The 12,125-nt window shown below is 31.1% G+C and overlaps 1 protein-coding gene across 1 annotated transcript; it reads right to left on the reverse strand.

The window, feature by feature from the left end:
- Window positions 1-9,392: 9,392 nt before the first annotated feature.
- On the reverse strand, window positions 9,393-11,056 carry LOC115983244 (NADPH:quinone oxidoreductase-like). The gene is made up of 3 exons (XM_031105882.1): window positions 10,975-11,056; window positions 10,608-10,799; window positions 9,393-9,832 (listed from the first exon to the last, which is right to left on the reverse strand). The coding sequence occupies exons 1-3, from the start codon at window positions 11,054-11,056 to the stop codon at window positions 9,531-9,533; spliced, it is 576 nt and encodes a 191-aa protein (XP_030961742.1). The 3' UTR covers window positions 9,393-9,530.
- Window positions 11,057-12,125: the final 1,069 nt, after the last annotated feature.

Raw genomic sequence — 12,125 nt, forward strand, 5'->3', positions numbered from 1 at the left:
TATATTTTCTATTTTCTATTTTCTTCTTTAACTTTTTTGGGCTTTTATGGTCCCTAGACCGAATTGAACGAAGGTAGACTGAATAGTTCGAAATGGACCGAACTTGACGAGCCTGGACTGAATTGGTCCTAATTGAGTAAGTGGACCAAAATAAACAAAAGTTGACCAAATGGACGGAATTGGTCCTAAGCGGACCAAAATACTACGTTAATGTATCTCAATTAGAGTATAAAAATAATTAATTTTACTCTTCAACTTTTAGATACTATATAGATTTCTGATAGTTGATTTTGGCTCGTTGGTGCCTAGCTTTTTAAGATAATCTAGTATCATTATTATATGATCTTAAAGGTTGTTCAACTTTAGAAAAGCAGTCTATATTGTATCTCTATCAACGGTAACAAAAGTATGTACCACGCATGCTATTAAACTGATATTGGTACTACTCTGAAATATATCAAATAAAATGCTGGTTTGTATTGACTATATTGGGAATTTTCAGGTGTTTGGGCCAGTATTGATGTATCGGTCAATACAATAAAAATTAATTTAAAATGTTATTTAAGCTAATAAATTGGGTTAATGTATTTAAACTAATATTTGATCTTATAAAATATGTGCATTTTAAATTATATGTTTATAAAATTATAAATTGTCATCTTAGGTCTCAAAATGTATGAGGTTGACTTTGACATTTATATCAATTAAATTAATATTTATTTAATTTTTTAAATATTAATATATTTCCCTAAAATCTATGCAAAATTACTAATTAGTAGATTTTTATAATGAGCGAATTTTAGCTAAGTGTTATTAGCAGTACATGTATTTGGAAACAAATCTAGCACTGGGTATCATTTGGATCTGTTCCCCTAAAGTTTCAAATTTTAATGGACTAATCTTCAGTTTCATGGCACGACTTACAAGTACTAATGGATTGTTCATTTTAGTAGCAATTCATGCACTGTTCATCCATATGGTGGTCCTTTTTTAATTGCAGTTCATCTAACAGCTTCATAATTCATATACTTCTATGCAAAGAGCTACTGCGCGCGTAACTGTTTCGTTGATTAAAGCCCATCATATAACTTATCATCAACTAATAGTCATTTTCAAAGCTGGTAAAACCGAATGTTTCTCGACTCCTTTTTGGTAACTTGGTTTGCTTGTATATCTAAGGCCACCATTGACTATTTGCTACCAAGTCATTTAAATATTCAGTTTCGAAATTGCACAATGTTAAGGTCCCCAACACCCACAAATTAAAACTGAGCTCGTGAAGGATAAACCGACTAATTTACTGATAAACAACATTAGTATAGTACTCCTTAAAGTTGGGTTTTATTCAGTCTGTGAGATGGGGATGATACGAATTTAGTCATTTTCTAAGGTTTTCCCATATGTGAATTAACATTGAATGCCAAGGGTACTTTCAAAATAAAAAATAAAAAATGATCCACATCAGATACAGTAATGCTGTAGGGAAAAAAAAAATGTCCCCAATGCTCTGGTTAGTATCTACTTCTCTCTCTGGTTTGTCGTTGTTTACTTGCAGATTCCACGTGTCCCCAATGCTCCAATCAACACGAAGATGTCCTCCATTCTTTGTGGTCATGTCCTAGAATCTGGGTGTAATGCTGAACTCTTTGCAATGGTTGCTTGGACCACCTGGTTCAGACGCAAAAAGGTCAGAACAGCACTACCGGGCTTCTCATTGGACGAAGTGCATCAGCGTGCAGTCAAGTCTCAGCTGGAATATCGGGCTGCCCATCCAAGGAAGACACCAATGCCAGTCAGAACACGTTCTAGATGGTCTACGCCTTGCTGGGGAAGTTTACAAGATAAACTTAGAGGAAGATAGAGCAGGTATTGGGGTGATCATTCACGACTGCCACGTGTGGGTGCAAGAGACTACGCCTCAGCCGAGTGTACCATGGCAAAGAAAATTGGAGTCACCACCTAGATTAAGTCTAAGCACCATATTGGGCATTTTCAGTCAATCACTTATATACATAGGTCTGCATACTAAATTATGAATCCGAAGTTTGATTACAGCTTGGAAAGGTGTTAGGCATCCAAAACCATCCAACTTGTGAGCTGGTTTTCATTATGTGTTACTAGGTTATATTCAATTAAAGAGTTTATTAAGAAAGCTATAATCCTTAACCTAATTAAACATACATCATGCGCTTAAGGAAGTAACACACACAATATATTAAAGATCACATCACAATATAAAAGAAAACAAATAAAACACATTCAAACAAAATAAATTAAACATGGAAGGTTGACAAATAAACAAAATACACAAGGAAAAAATATTAAATAAACCAAATATGGCAAAAAGACTCAAACAAACATGAAAAATAATCAAACACAATTAATTAACCTAAATAGAGTCAAACAAAATCAAAGAACACATGAAAAATGATTAAACAAATAAAAACAATATTTTTACCCTAATCTAAGTTCGAGTTGCGCACACATACTCAACTATGCATAGGTATGGTTGAACTATACGCGCGCATACTTGATGGATGCACATGCATCCTTTAGCACGGATCCAAAAAATTACATTTTTATTGATTTAATTATTCAAAGATATAACATGTGAGATCAAACAAGCATATTAGAAACCCTAAAAACTAAATTAACATAAAACAAAAACACAAAGCATCAACTTAAATGAACAAACATGAAACAAATCAAAGAGTAGTAAACTACATCAAATAAACATGTTCAACTTACATAAAACTAAAATAACAAACTAAGAACAAGAAAAAATTATAAACAACCTAAAATCATATTAGAACATATTAGAAAGATCATAACATCAATCATACATGATGAGAACACTTATTATAACATCAAACAAAGAACCGTGTGAATCCTATGTAGCAAAGTGAGAGATCATGGAAAAGAGACTGACCTTGCTTTGGAATCACAGATTTGAGATGGTTTAAACGACCCCTCAGTACCTACAACACAAATATTAGACTGAGGGAACAAAAATAATTAAAGAACACAACTATAGTTAGTAATCACAACTCAAGAACAAAAGGTTTTGAAAAGGTTTTAGAAAACAATTTGGATAAGAAACTTTCTGCCTTAGAACTAACTAAAGAGAATTTTTTTTATTTGTAAAAAAGGTGCTTAGGTGTTGTGTTTGGGTTTTGAAAAGAGAAAATAGGGTTTTAGAGAAAATGGAGGCAAAAGAATAGCTCTCTCTAGCTAGCATTTTGATTTGAGACATAAAATGAGTATTTATAAGTTAAAATTAGAATTTTTAAGGCTTTTTAATGGTTTTTGGACATTCCCAAGAGTCTAAGGGCCAGCCCACATCAAAGAATGATGTTTTTTGAAATGCTATTTGTAAATCAAGATCATATTTTCACACAATAGGTGTCAATACCTAAAATACCCTGGAATGTATGCTTTTATCAATGTACCAAAAACTTTAACCTTCTCTTATGTTCTTTCTCCTGTTCTTATCCTTTGTCCTTTTCATTAGTTTTTTCTCTTGTGCAATATACTCACTATTGGTTTCAAGTAATGGTCCCTTTTTCTCTGCATTTGTTACAAAAATCTAAGCATCCATTAGTGTAGATAATCATATCCTCTACATCTGTTATTGAACATAGTGGTTTCTTCTTACAAATGAGAAGTAGCTTTGAGAGTGGAGCAAAGACAAAAGAAAGTTGTTTGAAAAAGAGATAATAAATAAAAATAAATGAATAAATATAAATTGTAGTGAGCAAGCAATCAGCCGTCTATTGCTGAGGTCCTCATATATTGGGTCTTGTATTGTGTGGTGACAAAAAGCAATGTTATTAATTTTGTGTCGTTTCAGCTGGAACGATCGGAATATTTCGTATCAATAGGAGAATACCTCACATTCCACCTCGGGTGAAATTTCGGCCCATTTCAGCCAAAACATAAATTCCGGCTAGTACTAGATTTCGCTCATTTAAAAAATAAAAATAAAATAAAATACTAAAACCTTTGCACATCCAATAATAGAATTCTCATCTTCTTTGGATTCAGTGGTGCATCCATTTTTCCTTACAGCGTCCTTACTTGTTCTTGTATTTCAAATGGAATCTTTGCTCATTGAGAAAGAGCTCAGTAGTGTGGGTTCAAATGGGTTCTATGTTTGATTTTGTATATGATTAACCAACATTGTCTGTTCTTCCATGTTTGGTTTTTTTGTTTCAAAATAGGTTCCTAGAAAATTACTATTCTTTGCAAAGGGCCAAAATCTTCATCCAAGAGGAGAAAGTGTCGAAACAATCTTGAAATTTAGGTATGAACGCTTGAATATATCTGCCTCACACCCACATTTGTCCATAAGTAGCAGATTCTAGAATGAGGTGACAGTGCTAATAGCAAAAACATAGTTTTTTGCTAATAACATAAACATAAACACATATAATTACTTCCATATATAATAAAAAAAATCTAAAACTTTATAAGTATATAACTTGATTTATTTTTCTAAAGATAAAATTTAAATAAATAAACATAAACATAAATCCAAAAAAAAAAAAAAAAGAGAATAAAATGCAGGGAAAGATTAAACTCACTATGATCGATCACAATAGAAGGATCTGGTTCCTTACATTCTTGAAGAACATACTTCTTCCTTATAAAGTGCTTGAAATCTTTAGGCCATTTTTTATTTAGCAAATTATTTGGAACACAAAAAGAGGTAGAATCATGACTCTTAAGCAATCCTAGGTAGTGTGCAGGAGGAGCTTTTTGTATTGAGAAATAAGACTGTGATAAGCTGACATTCAAACTAACTTCACTTCAATTACTAAGTGAGTAGATCGGACATTCAAGTTTACAATTCCACTTTAGTTGGCTACTGAGTGTGAAATTGCTAGGTATCTCATTGGAGGTCATAAACATTGACTTTATTAGTTACTTTACACATGATTCTCTAATTAGATTACTTTTCATCAAGTATCAATGATAGAATCATATGTAAGTAATGTTTGATCCAATCACAAGTTGACACATGTGCTATGAAAACTTACAACAATGTTCTCTAACAGAAACCACATGGAACTAAGTTGGCCGTTGTTAAAACTACAATTATGGATAGTGAAAGCCTAATACATTATGTTCGGAAGCAAATAAAATTAGCATACATTCTCGATAAACCTCTCCCAATAGTTTGAATTGCAAGCCCAACAAAATTTCCAAACTAAACCTTTCAATGATTATTACACCATACAAAAAACCCCTACCCTCAATTGCCAAGGCCAAAAAGGAAGATACTGATGATAAAATCAATCTTAGAAACTTAGATAGATTTTAAGTTACCAATTAACAAGGTACCAAAAAACCTCGAAACAGACATAAGAAATACCAAATTAGTTACGTTGTGTGCAGGGTAGCTGCAATTTTTGGCAATTTTTGCTAAATTATTCTCAAAAGCAATAATGGTTCCAGAGCTAAATATATTAATGACCAACATGCACATAATTTTGACACAAAATATGTATTTCAATTTTTCAAAAATGGGAGGGGCTTGATAAAAAATCTAAAACTTTATAAGTATGTAACTAGAACTATTTTTTTAAAGAAAAAATTTAAATAAATAAACATAAACATAAATACAAAAAAGAGAATAAAATGTAGGGAAAGATTAAACTCATCGTGATCGATCACAAGAGAAGGATCTAGTTCCTTACATTCTCGAAGAACATAATTATTCTAGTGTATGATGGCGCTATTACTTAGAATTTTCAGATGGTGGACATCAAATAAAATATTTGCTTTGATTATTTATGTTGGTTTGAACTTTGAAACACTAATAAAATAGTTTTTGTTGGTTTGATGTTGATTTTTTATTTGTTAGGTGATTTTTGAGATGAACATTACTTGATATTAACCATCATTAGGATTGCGTGGGAGCAATTGATGGAACCATGTTCATGCATTTGTTCCAATCAAAATCCATGGAAGGTTTCATGGTCGAAAGAAGGGGATAGCACAAAATGTGTTAGCTGCAATTATGTTTGACCAGAGATTCACATATATATAAGCTAGTTGGGAAGGTAGTGCTCATGATTCTTGTATTTTAAATGATACACTTAGTAGGCCAAGGGGACTTAAAATACCAAAAGGTATTATATAGATAACTAGCCTTTGTGTTTGGTTCTAAGTGAGTTGTCTATCACTTTATGCTGGTATTTTTGTTATGAAAAGAAATGACTTAAGTTGTCTATCACTTTTGCTACAAAACTCTATGCATCCATTAGTGTAGATAATCACTTCCTCTACATCTGCTATTAAACAATGTGGTTTGAGAGTGGAGCAAAGTCAAAAGAAAGTTGTTGGAAAAAGAGAGAATAAATAAAAATAAATAAATGAATGAATATAAATTGTAGTAAACAAGAAATCAGCCATCTATTGTTGACGTCCTCATATATTGGACCTTGTATTGTGCGGTGACAAAAAGCAATGTTATTGATTCCGTACCGTTCTAATTGGAATGGCCAAAATATTTTGTATTGTTATGCAAACCAATATGAGAACACCTCACATTCCACCTTGGGTCAAATTTTGATCTATTTTGTTCTGACCAATTTTGGTCGGTACCAAATTTTGATTGTTTAAAAAAAATAAAAATAAAATAACTTGAAGGTCCTAAACTAGTAGACTACACCTTTTTGGACTTCCCTAAAATAAACCTCTAATCTTCTTTCTTTCACGTTGTCACTTGTTCTCTACTTCTCTTCATTGTCTCTGCCGCTTTCTCACTTTCTCTACCTCTCACTCTTTTGTTCTCCCTTTGTCCCTCAAGAACAAAGATCAGAGTTCATTACTTTATTCACAGATTCACATCATTGAAGCTTTGGCTCTCTTCTCCCTCAGCCAAATCAAGTATTCTTTCTCTTCTTCTTCCTTTTATTTATTTATTTTTTTTTTTTTAATAAATTTTTTTCTTATGATTTGTGGTTAAGAACTTAAGAGTAAAGATTAAGACTTAAGAGTTAAGAACTTAATATATGTGATTTGTGGTATATGGGATTTTGTTTTTGAATTTTAATTTGTGGTATCGATGATTTTTTAATTTATATTTTATAGTTTATATACAATTAAATGATGTCTTTTGTTTGTTCATTCACTTCATGCAAATTTAATTATTTTTAGCTACTACATTTGATTGGTCATTTGCATTAGAAACATTAATTTTAAGTAAAATATTTAAATGTTCAATTAATAGAAATGGCACTTTTTCTTTTATTTTCTTTATTCTATATTCAAATCTTGAATTTGAATATAAAACAAGTACTCATTTTCATATTTGGTAATATTTGCTAATTTGTTTTGTATACATAATTTGGGTATAGAATACATTATACCCAGATTTGGTCATTGTTTTTTATTTTTTAAAACAAAGTAACTTTTCTCACTTACACACAATCACATCACTAAAAAAAGTAACTTTATGTTTTCACAATATTTACGAGTATACCATTGTATGCATATTTATAGAAAACAAAAACGCCGAAAAGTTGTTTTCATTTTCTGTGTTCAAATTCAACTTTTAGGATACTAAAAATAAAAACTAAGTATAAATGCTAAAACCAAACCAGTTTATTAGTGGTGAGTCCCACAAAAAACTAAAAATGAATAAAGAATATACTGAACTTTTTTCTTTATTATTTGTTTTAATTGGGAATCTATGACTTACGGGTTATGAATTATGGATTTTTACCAAAATTTTCAGACCAAATGATAGTGTGGAATTAAAAAGTTTGTGAAAACAAACTCTAATTTGGAGAAACTACTATATGTTGGAGCTGAGCCTGACAACATCATTCTCATCCAAAAATGAAATATCTTAAGCAGCATAAAAATCCCTCCATAGTACTGCCTTTTGGAACTAGAAGTCGTGGCGTAGCTCAGGCTATAATGGAAATTGGGTTCTCTCGTTCATACATAATCATACTACATAGACTCTGTTGTCTTTGAAGATGGAGTATGGCTGTTTTGGAAGAAAGAAGATGTGGAAATTGAAATAAACACACCCAAATACTCACACCAGTTTAATGCAAGCGTACGTTTCCTTCCTCATCTTAGCAATTCAATGCCATGTGGTACGGCCAAAACTTCTAAGTCAAATTGCCCAAATGCAAAATGATACTACTCAATCACTCTTGGATGCTGTGAGAGGGACGCTATACGTATCCGCTACATGGTAAAAGTTTCCCTATCATGGGGGACAATCTCAAGAGTCCATGGGTTTTTGAAAATTTTCATATTTTCTATTGCTTCTTTGTTTCTAGCAAGGACTTGAAATTCGTCCTTGTTGGCATGATAATTATTGTGTCTAGGCAAGGTTTTTGGAGAGGGTTTACATGGAAAAGCACCTCCTGCTTGTAAGGTAAGCGGGGTGAGGAAATTTTTTGAGTGTCATGTTAATTTGATACATATAATATGTAGTATTTGTAAATCTTGTTGCTATATGTCATAATAAATATTGAATAAGGAATTTGTGGATGTAGCCCTAGTTTTGGGTGAGCCAAGTAAATTAGGTGTTCTTGTGTGTGCTTTGATCTTTTTTTTTTTTTTAATCTTGTTTGTATTTAGCATATCTTAATTAACTATCATTATTCGGTAAGTCTAATTACCTTAATAGTAAAATTTAATTTAATCTGTTCTAATAATAATCTTACTGAAATCTAGATGACTATCATTATGAAGTAACTAATTAAATCAGCTGGACACACTTTTTTAGCTGAAAGGTTTTACCTATGCCATTAACTAGTTCTAATGTAGTAATCTCCTCTTTCATAGCATGAGTTACAAGTTCTAATGGAATAATCATTTTAGTAGTGATTAATAATGTTCATCTATTTGGTGGTCCTTTTTTAATTGCTATTCATCTAAGGGCATCATATATTTCTTTGCAAAGAGCTCCTCAGAATTGTTTGGTTAATTAAGGACTATCATATAACTTATCAACAACTAATGGCCAAAGCTGATTAATCTGAATGTTACTCAACTCATTTTGGTAGTTAGCTTTGCTATTTTTCAGGCCACCATTGACTATTTGCTATCAAGTCAAAAAATATTTAAATATTTTGTTTCAAATTGTACAATGTGACGGTTCTCAACAATTTAAAACTGAGGCTCAAAAAAGAAAAGCCAATTAATTCACTTAACGACATTAGTATATTATATATTGTAGTTAATTGCACATTTTATTCTCCACTTGGGCTTGATTATGTAGCACCCTTAAACAAAAGAAATTGTGTAGATCTAGCTAGTGCAAACATTATTATCTCAGAAACAGGAACAAAATTTTATTAATTACCACATTACATACCAAAGAAACATTAAAAACAAGTTGAGCTGAATTCCACTGAAAACGACCAAACATAAAAAGGACAATGAAAAAAAATTAAGGAAAGTAGTAACCCAAACTAATTAATCTTAGGTCCATTGCACCATAAAATTTAAATATCATATTTTTGTCCCTTTTGTTTGAGAATTACACACATAGTATCTCATCACTTGCCCTGAATACGCAAAGTAAATTCATGCAAGGCCAGAAGAACTCCCTTCAACCTCTCTTTGGTCTCTGCACTGATCAAGTTGCCATCTTTATCAAACTTTGCAGGTTGCTCGAATGCATTCAAGGAAAACAATGGCGTATTAATGAAATGAAGATCAATAAAAACTCCGACTTGGCGAAGATGATACTGTGCTCGTTCCCCACCACCATTTCCTCCAGTACTTACAATGGCAGCAGCCTTGTTAGCCCAAGCATTTGGTGGTCTAGATGCCCAGTCAATAGCATTTTTCATAGGTGCTAGCAAAAGAATGCAAAATACATGCACAAAAGTTATAAGTTATATATGTACATGAAAACTCATTTGACCTAATTAAAACTTTTTTTTTAAATTTCTAATATTTGACTTAATTAAAACTATAAAAAAAAAAAAAAAATTTTAAAAAAATATAATGTTCTTTTTCTTTTTATGTTTTTCCCTTGTAAAATATGCCAAAATTTAATGAATCTTGTATAATTCATAAATTGGTTAAGAGCCTTTTCCTACATTTTCTAAGCATGATTCCAAACATATATTGTAAATCAAAACAGTTTTTGCTTCACCTGTCAGCTGTCACTAGAGAAAAGAAAAAGAAACAGATATTATTTTTAAATTCTCTTAGGTTCTAATGTTTAGGTTGTTATGCCATGCATAGATATATTTATAAATAAATAGATAAATTATAAATAAAAAACTGAGAAACATATTTCAAAATTTTTTTCCCGGTATCAAATTAAATTTCACTTTAAATTGATGAGACATGCATGGACAGAAAATTATATTATTTCTAATAAAATCACAATCTTCTCCTACAAACTAGATTTCTTTTTTAGGGGGTGTTAAGTGCTTTTGAACTAGATTTAACACGATAACTGTCTTGAATTTTTTATTAAATTATAATGATTTATACAAAGAATAAATCATAGTTCAAAATCATCTATATGCACATCAAAATAAACAACTTAAAGAACTTCATATATTTCCACAAAGAAACAGCACAATATATTGGAGAATGAGAGAGAGATAAGAGGGTACCAGCGATGGAAAAGTTGTACTCAGGCGAAGCAAACAGAATACTATCAGCTTCTTTTATTTTCTGACGGAAAGCTTCAACTGCTGGTGGAAATGTTCCCTGGCCTTCAAGGTCAGTATTTAGCAAAGGCAGCTGGTTGATTTCTACTTGCTCAATTTGAATTTCTCTGACTGACTCTTGGCATAGTTGGATTGCTACAACAAATTAATTACAACCCCATCATATAATGAAACTCATTTCAAATTAAGAAAAATGTATCAACAAAAAATTAAAGAAATAACTTCATCAACAAATAAATTAATATCCTTCTATAATAAATAAACAAATTTGAACACGTAATCTCGTTTGGTTATAAACGAAATTACATACCAGCTCGAACGAGGCCTCGGTGGAAGGAACCTTCACGGAGAGACCCACATACTGCTGCCACTTTGATTATAGGTTTCGCCATCTTTCTCTTTCTTTGTGTTTCAAATCGTGTAGAAATAACTTGAATGAGTATGTAAAAATGTCCAAATGCTATGCAATTTTCTCTCTTTTATGTAAAAGAGAGAAAATTTATATGAAACCTGGAGCTATGATGTTGATTAATATAAAAAAGAGTTATGTTATTGTTGGATAATGATCAGACGGTGTAAATCTTTTTACGTTATGTGAAGGGTTTGCATGTAGACGTGATTCTTGAATGTGTTAGTATGTCAACGGTCAACGAAATGAGATGTTCTAAATTCTAACATGATGTATGGCCAATTCTAGAAGATTACAGTTATACGAGTTCGTGGAAAAGGGGGGTTTCTTAAGTGAGTGATGAGGTCTAAAAGATACTAAGGTTGTGTTTGGATATGAATTTGGATTCTAAATCAATGTATTTGAAATATCATGATTTCAAATATATTGATTTTAAATATTATTCAAATCCAATTAACGGTTGATCTGTCAAATCTAAGAATTTTAACAGTTGATTTGTCAAATCGAAGTCATTTGACTTTTTTAAAGTATCCAAATCCACATCCCCAATTTTTGTCATACAAACACACCATAAAAAATTATAGAATGGTGCTTTTTTATAGAATGGTGCTTGACTGCACGTGTGAAATGAGATGGCAACCTAACTTCTTAATAAGGATTTAGGATACAAAATACTCCTATCCAATTAATATTTGGCTTTTTGCCAAATCCCTTTTTTTTCTTTTTTGCTAAAAGTGAGTTTAACTATACTTTCAAAAGTGAGAAGAATTAAAAAAAAAAAAAATTAAAAAGTTGTATATAAAAAAAAATGATGGCAAAACTAATAAAATTAATTCCATCTTACTTTTTCTTTCTTAATTATTATTTTTTAAATGTTAACGTTATTATTAATTTTACTATAAATGGTGAACAAATTGACCTAATAATTAATGAATATAATTGGTACCACTTTAGTAACATAATAATTACTTTACTAAATTACTTTTTATTGATTGGTGATAGTATACGCCACTTTGAAAACCTTTTGTAATAAAATTTGTAGTATTGTTATT

Source organism: Quercus lobata, chromosome 4 (assembly GCF_001633185.2).
Source record: "Quercus lobata isolate SW786 chromosome 4, ValleyOak3.0 Primary Assembly, whole genome shotgun sequence".
Taxonomy (NCBI): domain Eukaryota; kingdom Viridiplantae; phylum Streptophyta; class Magnoliopsida; order Fagales; family Fagaceae; genus Quercus; species Quercus lobata.